General features: G+C 42.9%; 1 protein-coding gene across 1 annotated transcript; it reads right to left on the bottom strand.

The window, feature by feature from the left end:
- Positions 1 to 17,959: 17,959 nt before the first annotated feature.
- On the bottom strand, positions 17,960 to 23,138 carry tmem200a (transmembrane protein 200A; the record flags this gene model as incomplete). Its single annotated transcript, XM_084000608.1, has 4 exons — positions 17,960 to 20,166; positions 21,200 to 21,363; positions 21,455 to 21,750; positions 23,008 to 23,138. 4 exons carry the CDS (start codon positions 23,136 to 23,138, stop codon positions 19,111 to 19,113), a joined length of 1,647 nt encoding a protein of 548 aa, XP_083856734.1. The 3' UTR covers positions 17,960 to 19,110.
- Between the last annotated feature and the right edge of the window lie 694 nt (positions 23,139 to 23,832).

Consider the following 23,832-nt stretch of genomic DNA (forward strand, 5'->3'; position numbering starts at 1 on the left):
TTCCAATCTGAACTAAAGTAGTGGACCAAGCTCACTATCAAACACCGATACCCACACACAGAGAAAGATGGTGTAGCTGACGTTTCTGTATTCAAGAAGCACCTAAGGCTGAGCACAACAGCAGCAACAACAACCAGTGATGCTCCGCCCACAGAAAACTGAAGCCAGATGCACAGATTTGACCGGTCAGTGCCAAAGCCTGTGTTTTCACAAACGTCCAGGTATAAATCTAATGTTTACAATGTATGTACATTAAGTTATTTATGCTCATGCATATCTGGCCTTATTTGGATGTAAACCAGATGTGATGTGTTGCAGGTTTTATGTATTGCGACAGCACAAGAGCAGTTCCACTAAAGTTAAATGTTCAGGCCAACATTTCCCAATGAGCAGCGATGTGCTGAAAAGGCGCCAAATAAAATGTCAGCCAAACACACACACACACACACACACACACACACACACACACACACACACACACACACACACAATCAAACCATAACGTTTGCGTGTGGAAAGTGCAGATGCGTTCTTGTTGAAGTGATCTTGCCTGTAGACTGTTACGTCTTTGCCTCCCTGTCCCTGCGGTGTCTTTAAATCATCACACACACTCAGATGCTCCTCCTTCTCCAGGCTGTTGCTTCTTGTTGCTCTTTGGAAGTGTGAAAAATAGTGTATAGTTCTGTTGTGTTGTGTAGTTTCACCTCAAGCGGTTACATCTGTCTGGCCAATGACACAGCATTCCAGAGAGGAGAATACTTTGAATTTAAGCCATTGCTCACACACACGCACACATCCACCTTGGAAAACTGATAGTTGTTCTTAGGTTTCAGCTTGCTACCATTTTGTATTTCTGTGAAAGGAAATCATATGAAGGTATCCCCTTAAACATTAAACAGAAGATCACAGGGTTTAATCCTCTGGTTCATTTATTACTAATTTGGGACAGGGTGTGCAGGAGTGATAGAGGATTTTAGTAAGGGAAGAGATGAAAGAGAAAAAGAAAGAGGGATAAATGCAGAGGGTGGGGAAGGAGGTAAAGTGGCTGAAGTGGAAGCAAAAAAGATTGATTTTAATTGAAGGTGAAATGTGCTAGAAGAAAAAAACAGGAAAACGTTTTAAGTGTTGGAAAGAAGGTGCAGAAGCAAATGTGCCAGAGATGGTGAACAACATTTTAAGATGAAGTGGTTCATTTTGAAGCTTCAGGCTTTGCTGAAGTAATAAATAATTTTCACAGAACACATTTTTGTACAAAGTGCTACTGGTAGAAAACTGCTGAAAGAACATTAGTGGGATTTTCATCCCAGGAAGGATCATTTGTTCTACATGTTTTAATTCTGTAATACATAGCCATTAGCAGGAGGTTTACAGGTAGACACAATCAGTCATGTTCAGATATGTCGTCTTTTACAGTTTTGTTCAATTGAAACACACAGGTAACATACAGATGCGCGCGTATGCCCCCACTCCTCTCCCACACACACAAACACACACAGGTAACTTCATTCAACTTGTGATTAAAGAGATACACACACACACACACACACACACACACACACACACACACACACACACACACACACACACACACACACACACACACACAGACACACACAAACACCAGCACACAGGACCTAATGTGGTTACAGCTCCTCCATATCAGAGCTCAGTGAAAGATGATCATGTGTCTGTCTGATCAGCTCTGTCTTGACCTTTAGATCATGGGTTTGATTCCCATGTTTGATTTGATCCCCCCCCCCCCCCCCCCCCCGTGGTCCTATCAAAATTTCCCAGAGGAAATTTTCTAGCTATTATATATGATTGCCATAATTTTCGAGAGAGAGGTAATTTCACACAATTTTCCAGCATAACATTTGGGAAGGCTTAGCCTTCCCTAGCCTCCATTACGCGCCGCCCATGGTCCTGGTGGTTCATGCTGTTCCACTGTCACAGTTTTTTGGACACTTGAATGGATCAGAGGCTTGACTGAAGTCAGTAACACCTTTGCTTTTCCTACTCTGACATCCTGCTGTGAACATGTCCTGGTGAAGTATCCTGTAGCAGACATGTTCAAGTTAAGAAACAGGCACTGACATTTATTAAAGTTCAACTGTAATATTTTCTTTTTGGGGGCATATTATGTCTTTATTATGACAGAGCAGTGGAGAGGGACAGGAAGTCAGGCAGAGAGAGGAATGACTTTACAATATGTGGTACAGGCTCTACCAGGTGATCCACCAGGGCACCATCATACCACAGATAACACAGATCATAAATTACGTCCTGTGTTTTATTTGCATGCTGTTGTCTTCATTTGTTTTGCTCCACCTCCACACTCCCATCCAGTACGTTGCCTTCTTTTTTATTACCTCCTGTCTTTATTGCCTAAACTTGCTGCTGTAGCTCCGTTTCATCACTAGTTAATAATATCAGAGTCCTGCAGAAACCGTCTTCTCTATGTACAAAGAGACTCGCATTAGAGTTTATTGAGGAATGTTTCGCTCATCATGGCTGCTTTCTGCACGGTTCAAGTCTTGTCAGAATTGTCCATCATTTTCCTGTACCTTGTTCACTGAATATCATGTAATTGCTTTTCTTTGAAGAGGCAGAATACAACAGCCAGCTAATTGGAGGATTATGCAAGCATGAATCTTCAATAGAGAAAGCTTAAACTTTACTCTTTTTAAATTGATTTAAATCTTCTGAAAAACATTTCAATTTGTGGGACTTTTTTTTTCAAATAAATATCTTCTTACTTTTTCAGAGTTGCACACATTTTGTAAGAGTGTTCCATCCGTTACAGTGGAAACAAAAATTATTGTTACTTGTAGAAAATCACATATTTTTTCTCTTGTTTCTAAACTTCAGCTTTCCTTTTAAGACAGACAGCTATCATTTCATTCAGATTGTGTGTGTATGATTATGTGAAGATGATTTATCTGATGAGCTGGGATTTTGTATACGTGTAATTCAACAGCAGGAAATTTAATTTAAACTCAGTCCCTCGGGTGTTACAATCAAAGACTTAAGCTGCTGCTGCTTCCTCTTCTGCCTCCTCTTCTTCTTTTCTTTTTGCCCTATTCACACACACACAGACACACTACCACCGTTCAACTCTAAGGTTCTGTGTTGGCTTCTCTGTGTATAATTCATAACTCACTGACTTCAGATCAAATATGCATTATTTTTCCAGTGGAAATGGGACGGTGTGCTTGCTCGTGTGCACGTGTGAATATCAAAGCAAAAGATGTAGACAAGAGAGAGACAGCGGGAGAAAGGACAAGCCTAATATGAACCTGTTTGTGTGGATTAGTGTTAATGTGCAGTCACATTTCACCGTCCTGCATAGTGACTGTCTTAACAAACTCTAAAAGCCCAGTGTGATTCAACTGGGCTGTTCTTCACTTTGATACATGAACATGTAAAAATGTTCTGTCTCTGGTTGTGTGGCATGTGAACTCCACCACACAGATACAGTCTATTAATGATGTATTAACCAGAAGAACATTAAACATACCAGCTTCAAGAAGCAGCTGTTCAGAATAAGGTTAATTTCAGAGTTTGTGTGAGTAGACTTGAAGTGAATGGAACATAAAGTGTCTTTTCTAAACCCTATTTTATTTGACCTTCTCTGTGCAACATTGTGAATGTCTTTGTGGAGGGATTGTCCAGAAGCGTTTGTTCGTTTCATGTCTCTCCTCTTTTTGATGTGAAGCTGTACACCCCACCCTCCTCCGGTCTCATACAGCAGAAGTCTTTGGCCCTTTGGATGTGTTCACACAGACTTTTACTTATTCATCTAAAATCCATCAGACACTTAAGGAGTATGTGAACTGTACAGACGAGGGCAAACAGACAAGTGATGCTGGCAGATATGTATTTTTTTAATCAGCATTGGACCGTCTGAATAAAGGTTTTGCCAACTGCTGGAAGCAAATCCACAGAAGGCTTGATTCTGTCTAAAGCACGGCTCATGGTTTATGTGTAGATGCAGCAATTACAACAAATTTATGTGTTGAAATGGTTTCAGGGAACATTTTGTTTCAACATGAAAATCATTAAGAACGTAGGAGTTATTACTACTGTCTAGTGTTATCATTTTTTAGTTACTTACTATATCTGACTTTGTGGGTAGGCTATATAAGTATATGTCTTTGTCTTTGTTCCAGAAGGTTTGTGTTTTGGTTTTAGTTGCACATGTGTCCCTGGTCTGGTGTGGTTGTTGGTTAAAGAGCTCATGATTACGTTTCTCACTGTAAACACTAGAAATGCCCTGGTGTGTGTTTTGGTTTTTATCTGAACATCATTGTGTAGCTGTGGTTACTAATGCTGTTGAGCAAACACCAATGTGTGTGAGGGATGTCTCAGACAGATAATTGTTGCTTTTAACCTAATGACATCTCCGTTAACATTTAGAGGCACTAATGGTTATTGTAGTGTGTCTGTGTGTGTGTGTCTCTGTGTATGTGTGTGTGTGTGTGGCAGCGGGTGAACACTCATTGTCCCAAGTGAACAAATTAGGACAGATGGAGACATTTTCTCTCTCCCTCTCTGTTTGACTAATTGAGACCAATCCAATCACGTCCTCACTCGCTGCCTTTTCCAGGCTGTGCAAAGACAAACTTGGCTTCTTGCTCTTCAGCCATGATCAAATTCATTATTTATATTTCCTCTCAGAACAGAGTCATTATTCTCACACTCAAATCAAGTTACGTGGACCTTCCCTCTGATCTGTGCTGCTGGAGATCACCTCTCAAATTCAAACTCTGATACTGTAAAAGAAGAGGCTGGAATATCTGGATCTTTCCTTGCAGACTTTGAAATGAAACAGCATGATTTACTATTTTACAAAATGTTAAATTTTTTAAAGGTCCGATCATTTCTAAGGCATTAAAGGGAAACTTTTTTTTCAACCTGGGCCCTGTTTTCATATGTTTTTCTGTATACATGAGTGATGGATAATACAATTATTGAGGTGGCTCCAGTATTGAGCCGGGCAGGCAGCCTGCAGCCCAGCTAACGTTCTTCAACTGGGCGAGTGGCTCCCGTCAAAGTTCGCCCTGTAATCGTGCATTTTTTTCACACTGACAGGCTCTGATAGTTACAATGAGTGTCTGACAACATACTAGAAAGGAGAAATGAACGTAATAGTCTCTACCTTTAGCTGGAGGTCGCTGTTTGTTGTGATCTGTGTCCAAATCTCACCACGCTAGAAATCTCGTTCTGATAACTCGCGATAAAACACCATTGGGGAATACTGTTACCTGACTGAGGTGAAGAGAGACGACCGGGGCATTTCCAAATTGTAGCAACAAAATGTTGGGCTACTCTTCGCGCAGCTTTCACAAGTTAGGGCTAGCTGTGCTACAAATGGATGCTGACATTCCTGTCGATGCACTGCACGTGCCGACCCCGGAGTCTGCAGTGAGCTACTGCCAGCCAATAAAGAGACGCGCTAAAGGTAGAGACATACGTTCATTTCTCCTTTCTAGTATGTTGTCGGACACACGTCGTAACTATCTGAGCCTGTCAGTGTGAAAAAAAATGCACGTTTATAGGGCGAACTTTGACGGGAGCCACTTGCCCGGTTGAAGAGCGTTAGCTGGGCTGCAGGCCTGCCCGGCTCAATACTGGAGCCACCTCAATAATTGTATTATCCATCACTCACGTATACAGAAAAACATATGAAAACAGGGCCCAGGTTGAAAAAAAACAGAAGTTTCCCTTTAAGAGGTAGTGGTGTCTGTCACAGTGTCTCTTAGTGTCACACACTGTAGTCCAGCTGGGTGTTAGGACCAGTCCAACCTCCAGGAGTCTGCTTCTGTTTATATCCTGTATATGATGACCTCTCTCAGAGCTGGAACACAGATGTGATCTGGATACTTACTGACCAAATCAGTGGTTTTTTATCCACATCATTACAGGCCACAACAAACACAAACATGTTGTTGAGAATGTGTGAAATTTACTGGCAGTTTGTTGTGCAATCAGTGTGATCTGAGACCCAGCATCATTATCCTCCACATCCGTTGCCATGGTTGAAAGCTTGAAAGCAGCGTTTCTTCAGACGCTTCAAAGCTTATGTCCACGCTCATGCCTCACCTGCTCAGGAACCTGTAGCTACATCGTGGTTTACACGTGATGAAGTCTTGATTGTATGAGCAAAACCCCCATTACATCATCTTGTGTCGTTATTGTGGAGTCATGGATTCGTCTTATTTTTGCCAATTTCTCAACCCACCATCAACATGTTAGAGCAGAACCAGGGTTGGTCAGTCAGCGTGTACCTTCAGCCATCTGATTGCGATGATTATATGGTTGTTGTGGTCTCATTATCTTATTCTTAGCAATCAGGCTCAGTCCTCTTCTGTTGTCCATCTGCTTCAACACTTGAAGATTTGTTTTTCTTCTGAGATGTTGTTTGCAGACTTGTTTCCCAACTGTTGGGGAATAATTCTCGTCCTTCTCTGGTTTTTTCCTCATTATTACCAACTTTTCTCCCTCGTGGTGGCAGCTAACTGGATGGTTTATGGCTCTTGGCTGAGCTGTTAGTGAGCACCAGGCATGGCAGTCAGCGGTAACTCCAGATCCAGTGTCTCTCAAATGCTTGAACCAATGTTTGTCACCAACGTTAAACCTTATTCACTGTACCATTTATTTTATACAGATACTGGGAACCACTGGGGGGTTTTGATGAGTATAAAGATGGTGATCATCAAAGTTGCAAGATCTAAACCAAACTAAGCACCTATGGGAGACATAGCTCGCTCCATCGCCTTATCAGGACTACAGCTTTGGAAAATGGTGTTTACCCCTCCAGCAGTTTGAGAAACCTGTAGAGCTACAAAGACCTGATGCTGTTTACCTTCCCTTATCCAGCCATCTGTACATTTCATTCTCATAGTTGAATAATTTATCAGACCTCAGTTTTTTAACTTTTTTGCCAACAGTTGGGTGCCCCAGTGTGTAGCACTGAGTGTGTATACTGATGATGATCTCATTACAAAGCCCCCACTGAAGAGGTGGGATACAGCAAATCAAGCTGATGTTGACATGTTGGAAGTAGAAAGAATATGGAAGCTGACCAGGTCAGAGCATCTCCATAACAACAGGTCCTGTGGGGGTCGTTAGCGTATATCGAAAAATGGTCCAACAGGAAATGAGAAGACAGAGAGCAGTAAGGAGTACGACAAGTCAGGAGTTCAACTAGTGATATAACTTTACATCTAAAAGTTAACAATAAAATTGCTAATACCCGTGTTAGGTGGAAAGTCACTGCGGTGTTTGGTTATAACTTATATTTCTCCATGGGCTCCTTTCACATCAGACACAATCATCTGATCTGTTGCTAATTTCAAATATTGATTAGGAAGCTCTCACGCTCCAATTCCCAATGTGCAACCAGTTGGTCCTCTTACTGTAATTATTCAAAAGAGCACTTCTGCTTGTGTTTGTGTCTCCTATAGCCAATCTATATAACGGCTCTGTAACAAGATAAATGACCGATGAGCTCAATTAATGCGGTCAAAGTGAGAATGGATAAAGAACGCAGTGGGAGAACAACCAGAGAGGAAAGGAGAGAAATATCTGAATGAGTACAAACGGGAACAGAGAGGAAAGAAAGGATGGAGGACAGAGAGAGGAAAGGAGAGAAAAGTGGAGAGATGAACGGTAAAGGAGTCAGAGATGGGAAGACGATAGACAGAGTTAGATTAAAGAGAGAGACAAGCAGCGGGGGGGAGAGGGAGGGGGGGGGTGTTAGTGCCCTAAGGTCGTTCCTTTCAGCAGAAATAATTTAATTGGCTCGTTAAGAGCAATGTGGGAAGCTTCCTCCTGATTGGATGAGTAGGCAGATGATGCCTGCAGAGACAGGAAATACAGGAGGGGGCGTTTAAACTTTTAACACACACACGCACACACAAATTATTCTTGTACATTGCTCATAGTTGCGCACAAAAATTTACATCCAGTTGTTGTGTGAAAACACACACGCACACAGATTAGCTCATTCATGCATGCACTGTAGTTTATTAATGAGGACATAAAACCAAACATCTTCCTCCACTGCTGTAACATCAGCTGTGTGTGTGCGTGTGTGTGTGTGTGTGTGAGAGAGAGAGTGTGTGTTTATGTTTATGCTGCACGCCCGTGTCCAGCACTTACATGCATTGTTTGAAAAGGAAATGCAGGCATGAAGGTGCGTGTGTGTGTTGTGAAACAGCTTTTAGTTTGCTGACTCTGAACAGCCAGTCCCACTTGGAGACCTCTCTCTCTCTCACACACACACACACAGCTAGTAGTGTGACCTTGGTGTCAGTCTGCCCACGCCTGCTCTCTCTCTACCCATCCATGTCTCCGTCCACAAACCTCCACTATGTCTTTATTTCCCAGAAGTCTCTCCCTCTCCGCCCGTGGCTTCCTCTGTAAAACCATAACCCACTTAGTTTTCATGGCCTGCAAACATCTAATACAATCAAAGCACTGCACTGTATCTTACTCATGTTATATTTGTGCTCATGAATGCTTGATTAAACTAAAATGTGTTTATTCAGGCCTCATGTAACAAACTGTGTGCAGCATCACTCCTGAACATTTCCAACACACAAGTCCCATGAAGTAAGTCTCTAATTGAACTGATTGAATTACTGCTACCAGGCTAAAAGTGGAATGAAATGATAATGTTGTAATATTGTGATGAATATCTGTCGTATAAAATGAAAGCCCCCAAACTAATTGTATCTTTTCTTGCTAAAGTGATTACACCATGCAGTTATTTGTCACATAATGATATCACACAATGCCCATAATGGTGCTACTTTATCAGTATACTACTAATAAATGGACAAGCATGCTAAAGGCAGCCTCTGTCTGTCTTAAATGTGTGAGCAGCAGGAAAATGTGTTTATTGGTGACTCTGCAGTAGAGAGAGAGAGAGAGAGAGATTAAAAATTATAATGCTAATAATACATTTGATTTATAAGCACGTTTCAGGACACACAGGGACACTTTGGACAGCAAATAAAAACACAGAGAAATAAACAGGATAGATTATGTATGAGAAAAGTGTTGGTCTGTTGATGTGTTTTAGTTGTTTTCTTCTCTGCAAGTACATGGCTACAGTAAGCATATTTCAACCAATGACGAGCATTTCTTAAAAGAAAGAGGCCAAATGGAGCATCCCGAATGTCTAGTGCACGTATTGCATAACAACAATGTGTGGGTTTGATTCCAGCCTGGAAGCTTTATTATAATAATAAAGGCAAAATGTCTGCCTGAGGAGAGTCAAAAAACAAGACCAATGAAACATCATGCACAATGATTTTATTCTCATTCCCAGTCATAAGATGAGCTCACACAGGTAATAAAACAATCAGGGTGCAATACTCAATGGATGTGTCCCTAAATGGTGTTATGTTGCCCCCCCACTTGTTGCTTAACTTCAGGAATTTACAACCTACAGTAGATCTGTCTCAGACAAGGTTATACAGAGTTCATCCTGTTACTTTCACCTTAAACATAAGTTCACCATACCATGGTACAATTGGTTAACACTGATCATTCTAACAGTCTTTCCCAAATTAGGACTCCATTAAAATTTCCACCACGTCAAAAATAATTGTTTTCCCAAACTGCCAGACATTACACTGAGGTGTCTTTGTTAAAACTGTCTGAAAAGAGTAGGTGCTACTAAAACATGACAGGGCAGGTGATTGGATGAGCCATCTGTCCATCACTGTCAACCACAGGCCAACCTCATCCAATTACATTCTGCACCGCTACCATTTTTTTTCACTGCCAGTGGTTGTTAATACGAGAGAACACGGTGGATCAAACTTGAAGGTGGAACAGTGAAAACTCCTCTGCCATCCAGAAAAGTCTTCAGATCGTTCTCTGTGAAGAGATGCTCCCTGGCTCTGATGTAATTATAAATAGCAGCAGCTACACTAACCTTTTCAAGAGCTGCCATTGTGACTGAACAGTAACTTCTCACTGTCATCACCTACAGTAACACACACTGACCCGTCTGAATCACTGTGGTTCAACCACAACACAGAGCTTGGAGCCTGGTGAGAGACAAAGTTAACCTGATTGACTCTGCTGATGTTGTTCAACAGAAGGTGTTACAAACTGAGTGTGTGGACCGCCTAATGAGAGGCGCGATAGAGATGCATTCTGGGAAGTTTAGGATCTAATGTTTCGGAGCTTCACCCTTACCAAAAACATAACTAAGATATCTAATCTCTGTGCTGTGTTCATAATTTCCCAGTAAACTCTCTGGAAGTGCAATAATATGTCACTTTAACATGTGTTTCCATCCAGATCAAACATCCACTCTCAAATCACATGTTAATAACAGGTGTAATAGGATATTTAAAGGAGACATATTCTGCCCCTTTCCCACAAATTAAAATAGTTCCCAGGTGTCTTAAAGACATGTCTGTGACATGCTTTGGTCAAAATGCCACAAGGATCAAACATCACAGCTCTTTTCATCCTCTCAAAACAGCCCTGTTCAGAACAACTGGTTTCAGTGCCTGTCCCTTTAAATGCAAATAAACCACTGCTTGCCCCGTCCCACCCCTTCTACTGGTACCAGGTAGGGGTGGGATTATGCAAATTTGAAAACTAGTTACATCATTGGAAGACATCTGAGGGAGCAGCTCGTAAAACCACATGGATTTCAACCCAGTGAGCCTGAAAACTACAGATTTATTTGTCAATTCTCACATTTTGGGGAATGAAAGGCAAGACAAACACCTAAATAAATGTTAAAGAGCCTTCAAAAAGTGATATTTCCATAATATGTCCCATTTAATATAATGATTAGATGGAAGTCGTAATCTACAGAAAAGAGGAACAGCCTCAGCAGTAGATAAACAGAGAACAGTTCTAGGCACAAACTTTATCCATGTCTGTCATATCATGATAAACTCATAAAGTTTCTTACATCAGCATTCCTTCCCATCTGCATGTGTGAGTAGCACTCACTGATGAGTGTGTGAAATATTAACACAGTCGGCCTTTTGCCTCACAGTTCATCTTCACATTAGTTTCTACTGTCATGTATTAACACGTAGGAGAGAGGGAGAGTACAGAGGAAAAGGAGGAGTGAAAGAGTGGAGTGTCAAAGTAGAGACAGAAACAGGAATTCCTGTGGAGGGGGAGACAGGGAGAAATAATTGAAACAGAGGGGAAGAGAAGAGAGGATGGTGAAGGTTGAGGCTGAACACAGGGGAGATGTGAGGGAAAGAAAGGGAAACCACAAGAGAGAAAGAAACAGATGAGTGGAGAAATAGAAAGACAGACTGTATTTAGAAAGAATATGAAGCAGATGCAAAGCCCACTGGTGACTCACCTGGTGCTGCATGTGTGCGTGTGTACAGTGTATGTGTATGTGTGGTATTTAATTAGCATCGCTGCAGAGGACTTGGATTTTCTACTAAGCACCATGAAAGCATTTTTCGATTAATTTGATCCTTGGGTACAACTACGGTGAAAAGTTATTTAACAGTGGAGTCTGTATTGTTTTTACTGAAGAGGACAAACATGCTGGTTGTTTCTCTGCTGTTGACATTTCACTTAATCGTGCATCTGTCGTTTAAGAAAACATTGGCTCATACACACAGGAAGAACAATGTGCTTGTCCCTGTTTGAACCAATCCAACAGATTTCTAATGAAATGTATCAAAGAAAATGATCTGCAGCTTTTGCTGTGTCATAATACACACATTCCACAACAATGAAGAATTCCACAAAGTTACTTTCAAGTAATTACCAAAGCTTTTAGTTTCCTCTTCTTTGATTCAACACCTGTACAGAAAACCAAACATTTAAAACATCCTTTACTTATTGTTCAGTCTTGGTCTGGTTTCAGACCTCCTCTAATGCTCGCTGAAAGCTTTTGACACATGGCACCTTGGATAGCTGTCTGTTCAGCAGTGTGTTCAGTCATGTTGAAAGGTCGGAAATCCTCCACTATTATTTCCCACATAAAATGTCATGAAGTTGGAAAATGGCTCATAATGAACAACGCAATGTGATGAGTTCATCCCGAGTGAAGACAGTTAAACCCTTGCAGATCAGGCTCAGAAGGTCAAAGTCAGTTTTAGAACTTGAATGATGTGATTCATACAATAGGCTCATTTGCATAATGCTGCTCTCACTGTTGTTCTGTTTATCTGAGCTGCAGCCTTCACCACATCCTGTCCATCCTCCTTCACTGCTGCAGCTCTTCAGGACAGTTCCTCCAACAACAGGCTTCCTCTTTCCCTATATTTAGAACAGCATATATTCCTTTTATATATTTATACGGTATACTATATTGTTTTTACTCCCTGCCAGTGGAGCTGGGGCAAATCTAGGTCACCCAGATTGGATGAAATGTGCTGACCTCAACTGATCTGACCATCATCACTAATGAGGGACACAGCAGCAGCCAGTTGGATTAACACCAGGACATTTTCCATTTTCATTTTTTTCAGTATTTAATGGCTGTTAGGGTTTACATTTGTAAAAGCTCAGTTTATATGTGTATATATAATGTGCAAATGTGAGTGTGTGAGTTTACCCCTCAGGCAGGGGTCCAGAGCACATCTCGGGCTGCTATGGCAACTAGGCTGGCACCCCCACTGCTGCCTCATGGCAAGTGCACAAACACACAGACAAGTGCGTGAACACACACTGGCACACTGGAGCTATGGCCACAAGGCTGTTTGAGTGACACGCACTGGGAGGGAGACGGGGACGCTCAGTTTTCTGCTTAATTGCCCAGGATTGAGTGCGGAGGGATGGGAGGAGACTGGGAGAGGGTTCACAACATGACATGATGACAGCACAGCAATGACAACATAATGATGTGATTTAAAAACCATGACAGGAACCTTCAGTTTGCTGAACCAGTGTTGGGAGGGAAGAGGCAGCAGTGATTATAGAAACACGTAAAAGCACGTAGAAGAACGCCCTCCTCAACATTCAGCATCTGTGCGTCACATTTAAATCAGTTCGACAACATCGACATGTTGGGAAAGTAATAAAAAAAGTATAGTTTGGTGAAGTAAACGCTTAGTGTTTTTCTCCTTATCAGAAAATGTTAATGATACAGCTCTGAAAAACAATATGTTGCTGACTGGATGACTCACTTCCATTACTAATTCAGCACCGCTCATCTCCAGCTACAATGCGTTGTTATTATCCACTGCAGCTGTGCTAATGCAGTTCGCCGCGCTGGCAGCACCTCAGCTAATCTGCAAACTATTCATTTTAGCCTCCAGATGTGTTGCAATAATTAGTCTGTTTATTAGCTGATTATGTCAGTAAACTGCCCACATCACTGCTGTTGTTACTGGGAAAATGCAAGGGCTTAATACGCTGCACACACACTCATAAATACTCACTACTCTCTTTCTATTTTTCTGCAACTAAAAGCATGTGGACAAAATCAAGAAAACTGCTCACAAACACACAAAATGAAACCGTGGTGGAGAAGAAACGAAAAGAAATCCTCTCTCCTCTCCAGGAGCAGCTTCCCTGAGCCTCAGCTCCTCGGCCGGTTTCTTCTATTGGTTTCACACAATGACTGTGATATAATTTGTGTTGTTTGAACAGAGTCCAGGCCGACGGACGGTGGCTGGCAGAATGATAATCAGTGTGAGGTTTTGTATGTGGTGGAAGCATTCACTGCTCAGTGTAACTCGTGGTTCCTCAGGCTGTTGATTCCAGACTGCAGGGAAACCATCACTGTGTGTGCACAGTGAGCTTTGGACCAGGTTTCAAGAACATGGGCTGAGTGTCATGAGCGTGGTAGAGGTTGGATCGGAAATGAGGTTTAACTCGTTTTAGAACGTACTGTTTCTGAACTAAGAATTCCACCAACAATGTGATCATTTCTACTGAAGATTTAAAGAGACATCGTGTAACTTCTCCTGTTATCTATTTACGAAAATCGATTATTTCATTCAAAAGTATGTTTTTCATTAATCAGTAATAATCACCCCCATCAACACTGAAGTGTTCCGGTAAGCTCTGAATTTGCCTTCATTCATATATACATCGAGTGGGCAAGCTCGGTGCTGGCTGCCATGTCGTGTCGCCATGTTTTTACGTTCAGTGGCAGCGTAGTCTCGCTCGCCAGACCCTCCTCCAGAGAAGAAGGTGGCAGCGTGAAACCATGGAAACTCACCAGTCGGCTCAGGTGGAGGTGGCATCTGTGAAAAGTCACCGCGGTAACGCAGTGAGGAGGATTGGAGCGTTACACTGATGCTGCATTCACATGCAGTCGGGCAGACGGCCGTCGGTAACAAACCAGATGTCATTTTAGTCACAGAAGTCCAGAGAAAGCCGGTAAAACGTGGGTCAGGTAAACAATACGATATCGCCATGACAACATAATTGTCACGTGTATTGTTTTGCCTCGTGCTGATGGACCACTTTACATAGAGGCTTGTTTATGCCGTTACGTGCAGCGGCTGTCGTCCGTCTGCCCAATTTCACGTGAATGCAGCATGAAAAATACGATTGAGTTGCTTGCGATATACAACCGCAACGCTAGATGGGAGTAATTCCTACATGATGTACCTTTAAATCTTTAAAAAACAAACTGTGGTTGTGTTATGTTGTGTTATCTTTAAATGGACTAAGTCCTGTCCTGAAACTGCTGAGCTCTGTAGGTTTTGTCCAGCATGTTGAGGACCACTCTTCTCTGTGGATGAACACACACTGGTGCTTGTGGCTTCTGGCGGTGTACTGTACTGTACATGGAACTGCCTCATACTCTTCTACATGCACATCAGTATGAGTGAACATGTCAGCCAGTGGATCAGTTTGGCTCCTTTATGTGTTTTCTTTCTCCTCGGGCTACTGAGGAGTTTAATGGCACAGGGAAGTACAGTAGGTGATATGAGTACTGTACAGGGAATATAGGCTACTTGTGAGTTGAGACACTTTGTATGGTGACTGACAGAATGTTTCCTCGACAAGCCTTCAGCTCACCCTAACCTTAACCCTGGGTTCAGGGAGAGCTGGATTCAGAGAGACAGCTTTGAAATCAACTCTATGGATGCTATCCACTGGACTAAGGAAACAGCCAACAATAACACATCAACCCTGGTTGATGCCGTTAGAGTTGAAATCGGGGATACTTGTTCTGTAACATGCTATTAATTTGACTAAAAGCATGTACTGTTTTCCTATTCCTAAAACTGCCAACCACTTTGACTTCAGTAAGGATCAACACATTTGTCACCCGTGTTAAAAATGAATAGAACATTTTACCTTTGACAAGTGTAAAGAAAAAACCTTTTCATACATAAAATCATATTGGGAAAGTAGAACAAATAGAAACCCTTATCCAGTTCAGAACTCATTCAGAAGGATCTAAGAGCAGTAGTTCAAGAGTTCACATTGAAACCAACTATAACATCAGTTAAAGTGTGAGACAGGCTCTATGGCATACATTTTCTTTTTCTTTTTTTTTTTAATTAACCCGTTTTTGGGAGCTTGACAATCACTGGTAATGTATCAATCAAAAACTGGTAACCAGCTACCAGCTCAAGATGGTAGCTGTAGCCAGCTTGAGCCGGTAGCTGGTAACATCTGAACCCACATTTCTTTGGTCACAGATTTGTCATGTTACTTTCTAAGTGATACGGTATGTAGTTTTAAAAAAAAATGTAAAGGGGCAATAGAAGTAGTTTGTTGTCTGAGGGCAACACCATATGCCATGGTGGGTTAAACAAGTTCATAAAGAGGGGACAAATATATATTTGTCTATTTGAAGATTTTTGATAGTTAGGGTTAGCTCAAGTGTGTGGCAGGTGTCGAGTTGAAGAAGTGTAAATCTTTCCCCATAACACACAACTCAGTTTGACTGAGACCTGAACACAGCAGCCGTCGTAGCAGCAGGGATCACTGAGAAAAGGCACTTGGATATTGATAGTCTTGATATAGATTCATGCACAAGCTGATCAATTTGAAACATTTGATTCAGCCACTTTTACTGGTCAGGTATGTGTTCAAACAGCGGGTCACTTAGCAACCAAACTGTAGTCATAGAAAGGTTTGTATCTGTGTTGATGGTTTGACTTTGACAGGACCTTCAGAGGAACAAACACTTGTTGTTGATAGAACTGTTGTCACAGTTGTCCTGTCCATGTTTTTAATGAGAATGGATGAACTGAGAAGAGACACAGGGTCAAGGTTGTCACAATGTTTCCTGGCAACAAGGTTCTCCAGCATTATGTAATTAAAACAGCACTGAGACGATCGCTGAAGGCAAAACTGTTGTTTCAAAAATATGTCAGGCTAAAATCTCGAGGAAGAGTCTGAAGCTCTCGGCAGGTGATTTCACTTTACCTGCATTCAAAATCTAATTTAATGTGACATCATCCATCTCTGCCATCTAGAGTGGGTGTTTGTGTGTGTGTGTATGTGTGTGTGTGTGTGTGTGTGTGTGTGCCACAGAGCATATGATAATCGCTGATGACTCATCCAGACCTTTGCTCATTATTTTCTGTGCAGGAGACAAAGAAAGAAAAATAGAAAGAAAATATTAGAATTTTTGTGGGAAGCTGTGTTTAGGTGGAGGATGCAGATGGCGTGTTGTTGCCTTCCACCCTGAGAAACGCTCTGGAAGATCTATGTGTGAACTGCAACTGGTTAAATAGACTCATCTGAACAAAACACACATCAGTGAAAATACAGTTTATTTTTCAGAGAGGATAAATGAGACATACACTGCTGGAAACCAGTTAATGAAGCTCTCTGGTGTGACTCCTGCTTTCTCTCATCCGTCCTTTTCAACACGCATCAGATTAGATTTCAACATGACAACGTGTGTTATTCTTCACACGTGTCATTAAAAGCAGCACAGAACAAAATCCTAACAACATTTACAGATGTTTTCAACGTGACAGCAAAACACACCTACATGTTTCCAACATGTTTATTACTATGATGCTGAATTCCTGAATCCTTCACATGACATGGTGAATATTGGAAAGAAAAAACTACTTAAGGTTTGTTGTGAAAAAAAGAAGTGTGGCAGAAAACAGCATGGCTACACATTTCATTGTGTACAGGTCCCTGGATTTATAAAGATATGTGTGTACATATGTGATTTATTGTTAGTTCAATGTAACATCAGTACACCACTGACAGTTTTATACTGAACTCAGGCAGTCCTCAGTCAGTCATACACAGCCTAGCAGGTGTTGTTAGAATGAACCAATATTAAAGCTCGGTTAGACGTTTTCAAGCAGAAGTTCCTCATGTATTTTCTATTTAAACTGAATAAGTTTCGATTTCATGACAACTTAGAAAAGTTTACACAAACCTTTGAGTTCTGTTTATGTGTACACAGAAAAATCATTACTTACAAAGCTAATCATCAGACTTCTGGTATACAAATACTCTGGTAGTGGGTTTTCTACTGAACAGGTTTAATGAAGAGACAACAATGATCAATACATGAACATTACACTATAACCTGAGTGAAGTCAACCACAATCTCTTCTAGTGAGAAATAAACTGACAGTGACTGTTACAGCTGTTTTTCAGTAGTGGACATAACTAAACTTTTTCCTACAGCTCTTGTGAAAGGGCAGTGATGCTGCAGGACAAACACTTCACAGCCTGTCTGTTTGACTTAACTCCTGTTCTTTAGTAGCTGGGTTTACATGGACACTTTTTCCGTGATCAAATCTGGTGTTTACATGAGCCACTGCATTTTATTCAGAACTGGTTAGGGCCTTAGTTATATAGAAAAGTAATTTTCCTCTTTTTTTTTACCGAGTCTGGCCGGGTTCGGGACGAGAATTAATGTTAGTGAGACGCATCAGGTCAGGTCCGGTTGGATTTGAATTTTCAGGCCCGTTGAGAACTCAGATATCAAAACATCCCACAACTGAGCAAAGATGAAGATCTATGGTCTGATTAGCTGAGTAGTTCATCTTGACACTTTCATTCAAGCATTTGCAAGTGAAGAAACGTCACTAGGCATTCATGTCGACGCGGAGCATGCGCAGAAAGAACGTAACCAGACAACATTCAGTTTCACCGTTTACATGATATAATTTTCATTTCTTTTGGTTTAAAGGTTCAGGCCTATTCCACCTCTCTGAAACTGAATGAAACTTCATTCTGTTGGGGCTTGTTTATTCTCAGCTGTTTATATGGAACATTTCCATTCGGTTTGGACATCGAAATCGTTTTTAATCTGAATATTTGGCTCCATGTAAACCCACCTACCGTGTCTGACTTTGCTCAGTCTCTACATGTCCCGCAGTCTGAGGATCAGACACCGTCTCCACGGCGACAACAAATACCTGAAAACTAATTTCTATTTTAGACTTTGGAGGATTTGGGGCACATGGTCTTACACAGATTTACACCAGGCAATGAGTCACCAGCTGATTCTGGATCAGTTTAGTTGTATATTCTGCATTAGCTGAGGGTTACTATTACTACTATCAGCTCTGGCCTCTCTGTACAGCCCCGTTAAACACTTTCTAGTGCTGTTTTCAAAGATGTTTCTCATATTAAGCTGGTTATGCTCCTTTCCCAGGTGCAGCCTCGACTGTATTAAAAAAGATTTGTATATATGTCACTGAGAAAATCTGCTCTTCCAATTTGTCCTTGATTTCACAGCAGCAGCTGGAATGAAACCCTGTCACACAAAAGCAATTTTCAAAGCTTGTTATAATGATGGAGCATGGATCCTAAAGCCTTGTCTGGCGGTTGAGGCCAAACTTTATTAAAACTATCTTTGTATAAAGTAGACTGGTGATGCACTGTGGTTAATCTCTATTCGTCCCTGTAGGGAGACTCTCCTCCCACTCGCCTCCCTCCTCAGAGGTCACAGGTCAGGGTCGGCTACAGAACAGCACCTCTGGACCTGGTTCAGTGTCTCGCCTGAACATTTTCCTGACGGTCCTTTTACAAGACGGTCCATCACTCACTGCTCTCCAGCCTGCTGCACAAAAAAAGGTGTTTTTGGAACCATGTTAGAGTTTCCTCTCTGTTCCGCTCCTCAGTTCCCCACAAACACAAACACCGTTCCCTCAAACTTCCCGGAGAGCATTTTACACAACAGAACCCAGCTTGCGTTCAGGACCGTCAGAAGCGAGTCTCGGAGCTGCCTCTCTTCAGTGTGTTGCTGTTGAACTCGTCGTGCTCGAAGCTCAGATTGTTATGCGACCTGGATATCATCAGCAGCTTCTCCCGTTTGCTGTAGTCGCGCCTGGCCGTGGCGGCCGCGTCCAGCAGCCGCTCCCCCTGCTCCTCCCTGTCCTCCAGCCTCATGTAGCCTTTGCTGCTGCCCCGGCTGCCGCTGTTGCTACGGTCGAGGCGGGGCCAGCTGGGGTGTTTCCGCTGCTCCCGGTGCACGCTGAGCATGCTGGTGCCGCGCTCCAGGTCCAGGGATTTGGAGTGACTGCTGAGCATGTGCAGCGAGGAGTTGGAGCCGAAGTCGCTCCGGGCCGCTCCCGGGGACAGCCAGCAGCCTGAGGTAGAGGACGGAGCAGGGGAGAGGGAGCAGGAGGAGACGGAGGAGCAGTGGGAGGAAGAGGAGGCGGAGTTGCTCCGGTGTAAGCCCGGCGGTTTGGTCGCCTTAGCAACAGATGCTACAGGAACCGCCAGAGACTCCATGGAGCTCAGGGGCTGCGACCTGTCTCCGTCCCTCCTGTCTCCTGCTCTGTCCTCCTCGGTGATCACCTCCATCTCCGGCTCGTCAATGACGCAGTTGTTGAGTTTGATAACAGGCAGAGTGAAGGCGGAGATGGAGGAGGAGACGATGGAGCGAGCGTGGTGTCCCCCCCTCTCCCCGTCTCCGTCCACCGACCACTGGTGTCGAATGGAGTCCGAGTGAGCGAGTCCGAGTCCCGGGCGGTCCTTGTAGAGCGGCGCCAGCAGACCGGCGAAGCTGCAGTCCAGCCTCGCCTGGTCTCTGTGTCTGTGGAACTCCTCGTCCCCCAGCAGCACCTCCTCCTCCGCCGAGCCGCCTCCGGCCCGAGAGGAGAAGGCCAGCAGGGAGCCGCCGGCAGCACCGAAGCTCCGCAGGTCTCCGGCCTCTCTTCCGTAGGTGCTGTTGCGGTGATGCTGTTGTTTCTGCTCTTTCTGCCTGAGGCGATGGATGTCGATGACTGTGGAGTACATGTCTCTCATGTGGATTATCTAGTGCAAAGGAAGAATACATTATTAGTAGCAGTCTTTTGATTACCTGGATATAAAATATTCCACCACAACAAACGAACCAACCAATTCTGTTTTGTGCAGTTTGTTTCTCATATCGATCACCTGGAGGGAGGAAGTGGGAATTGATTGAATCATGGAGGGGAAGGAGAGGGCAGATGGAACAGAGATAAGGCTGGAGGGAGGAAATCTGATCTGCATGTTAGTTATGTAAAGATGATGAATATGGATGATTGCGGTGTACATTCTCCCCACTTTGTAGGGAGTGTGGGGAGAACAGAAATGGGAATACAGGGAGGGAATATTAACCACAAGTTCAGTTCTACTGTTTATATTTATGTTTAGATGAGTCGGAAATATTTCTGCAGACACTTGTCTGGATTCTGTTTCTGCATAAAACTGTGTCGTATGATCCACCAACTCTGTGAATAATTATTCACAGAGGTCTCGTGTCCACTCAGGCACAGACATATGTTCTTATTTTTGAATAACATTTTTTATTTTCATTGTTTCAACAGTGAAAACACGCTGTTATTACCAGTCTGGGAGGGGTTTGACAAACAAACCCCTCCCAGACCACCACCTTCTATGCTGATCTCTTTCTGGTTGCCAACATCTACCACTGTGCTCCTTCATGTGCAGCTAGTACAGCAGCAATGAAGACAAAACATAAAATAAAATAAAATAAAACAAGATACCAACAAATAAACCAAAACAAATATAGACACAGAAAATTACTTCAGGCAAGGTCAATACAACAAATAAATAAAAAGGTACTGCATTAAAGAGATGATTTGTTGAGAAATAAAAAGGTTAAAAGTAAAAATAGCAAAATAAAAAATAAAAATTGTCTGCCAATCATAATACTTGGACATAGCTTTTAGTATGTTTATCCTGTCCTTTCAGAACTGCATGATCACCCAAAACAAATAATCCAGGGCTAAATGGAATTTGTATCTCTGTAATCTCACACAGATTCTCATATTGGTCCAGACGAGATGATAGATGTTCTTACCTTTGTTTCTCTGTCTCTGTTCTCATGAAGTATGGCGTTAGCACAGATGAAGATGAAAATCCCAATGCCCATGGTGAAAGGCCCGAACATCTTCATCCTCTCAGAGTGACGATGCTGTTCCAGGAAGCGTGTCAGAGCGCCCCCAGTCTGCTTGGTGGGTGTACCTACATGCACAAGACATGGGGGGGGGGGGGGTCTGAGCCATTTAATATCAGGAGCACACACCAGATTGTGAACATCCTGTTATTTCCTCACCATGAACATCATGACTTGTGTTGGAGTTGGCCACCTCCCCGTCTGTGACGGACACATGGGCTCCGTCTCCTTCACCTGTGGAGGATGTTTTGGCTCCTCCAGCTGCTGCAGTGTGAGAGGCTCTAGCCACCGATCTAGCAGAGGGCATGGTTTCACTGTGCGGCCAGTAACCCAGGGTTGCCATGCCGATCCCTATGGCTAAGATGACTAGTCCAAGGAAAAGGAAAAACCCAGAGGGGGAGTAGAGGCGGAGCCGGCCACGTACCACCACAACATCCGTGCGTCGCTTTCTCTTTCTAAATGGACAGTGAGCAAAGAAACAGGTCATAGGTTTAGTGATACTCAGTCATGCTAGGCTGGTACAGTGCCTTGGAAAAGTATTCACACCCCTTTTAACTTTCCCACATTTTGTCACGTTACAACCACAAACTTAAATGTATGTTATTGGGATTTAACACAAAGTAGCACATAATTGTGAAGTGGAAGGGAAATTCAAGGGAAGTTCAAGATTTTTTACAAATCAAAAACCAAAATTTAACTTTTTGACCAACATTCAAAACGCTATGTTTCTATTAAGCTATTTTGCAAAGAAGAACGGGCAAAAATGTCAGTCTGTAGATGTGCAAAGCTAGTTGAGACATACCCCAGGAGACTTGCAGCTGTAACTGCAGCGAAAGGTGGTTCAACAAAGTATTGACTCAAGTGGGTGAATACATACGCCACACTTTTCAGATTTTTATTTGTAAAAAATCTTTAAAGGAGACATATTCTGCCGCTTTTCCACAAATTAAAATAGTTCCCAGGTGTCTTGCATGTCTGTGACGGGGAGCATACATCAGTTCGACTGCCCAAAAGTCCGACGGCTCATTTCTCCAACTACCCATTCTACAGTGTTAAGGTTAGGTTTAGGGTAAGGTTAAGGGTTAGGGCTACTTAAGTCGGAGAAATGGGAGGTCGGACTAATGGACACAAAAATAAAGAAATGTATGGTCGGAGAAATGGGTAGTCGGACAGACGTCATGCGCCTGTCTGTGACATGCTTTGGTCAAAATCCCCCAAGGATCAAACATCACAGCTCTTTTCATCCTCTCAAAACAGCCCTGTTCAGAATGGCTGGTTTCAGTGCCTGTCCCTTTAAATGCAAACGAACCACTGCTTGCCCCGCCCCTTCTACTGGTACCAGGTAGGTTTTGCAGATGCTGTCCGGCGGGTCATGGGAATAACGCCGCCGAATCGCCGTTTATGGTCGGAACTACAACGGTATCTGATCATCTTCGAACCTCCGACTTTCATTCTTGATGAATGAAAACATTCTTGGCAAGACGTCCGTCTTGTGCCGGTCCAAGAATTTCACCGTGCGCGCGGAGGCTCATGGGAAATGTAGTGTGAAAACACTTTGCTTTCCAAAACTCCTCGTTGTCCCTTTAAGGTTTTTGGTTGTAACGTGAAAAAATGTGGAAAAGTTCAAGGGGTATGAATTCTTTTGCAAGGCACTGTACTGTATCACAACCTTTGTGTTAACATTCAGTGTATGACAATGATCAGGCAGTCACCTGGGTGCAGCCTCGGGGGCGGGGTTTCCCAGGCCTGGGGATCCGGGTGGGAATGCTCGGTGCTGAGAGCGGGCAGAGTCTTGGCGTTTTAGCTTGGCCAAGCCTGTTAGCACACCTGCTGCTGCAGTCATACTTAACCTACAGACACACACACATGCACACACACATTAGTCAGGAGTTCATGTTCTCTGCATCAAACATCTGCTGTGTGTTTGTGCCACAGGTGGCTGAGGGACCTGGGCTTCTGTACACACACTCACAGAGATATAACTCGTGTAAAACACACAAACATCCATTTGGTCGAGGCACAGATACACACAGTCACATATGGGTTCCACACAGCCAACGTCTCCCAGATGATCTGAATATAGAAGGTGTAAAACACGTATTATTATTCATCTCCCACAACCAGGCAGACTGAAGCAGTTCCAGTTCCAGTTTCCTCTGTCTCTTTTTATACAGTAAGTCTCATCACAGGTGACAGTTTTACCACGTGTGTCAGACTTTCAGCATCTTTACACATTAAAGAAATGTTATTTATAACCAAGCAGTGATACAGTCGTACACATGCAACGCACTACACACCCAGTGTAACGGTTCTCTCTGTTCGCTGTCGCTGTTTTGTTGTTGAGTGTCAGCTTTTAAGATGACATGAACAGGACAGGCGTGGGTGTGTGTGTGTGTGTGTGTGTGTGTGTGTGTGTGTGTGTGTGTGTGTGTGTGTGTGTGTGTGTGTGTATCATTAAGTTATTTTTGCCTTTTTGTTTGTTTACTGTGTTCTTCCTGTGTGTATGAGAAAGTGACTGACAGGAACACAAACTGTTT

Source organism: Trachurus trachurus, assembly GCF_905171665.1.
Source record: "Trachurus trachurus genome assembly, chromosome: 24".
NCBI classification, from domain to species: domain Eukaryota; kingdom Metazoa; phylum Chordata; class Actinopteri; order Carangiformes; family Carangidae; genus Trachurus; species Trachurus trachurus.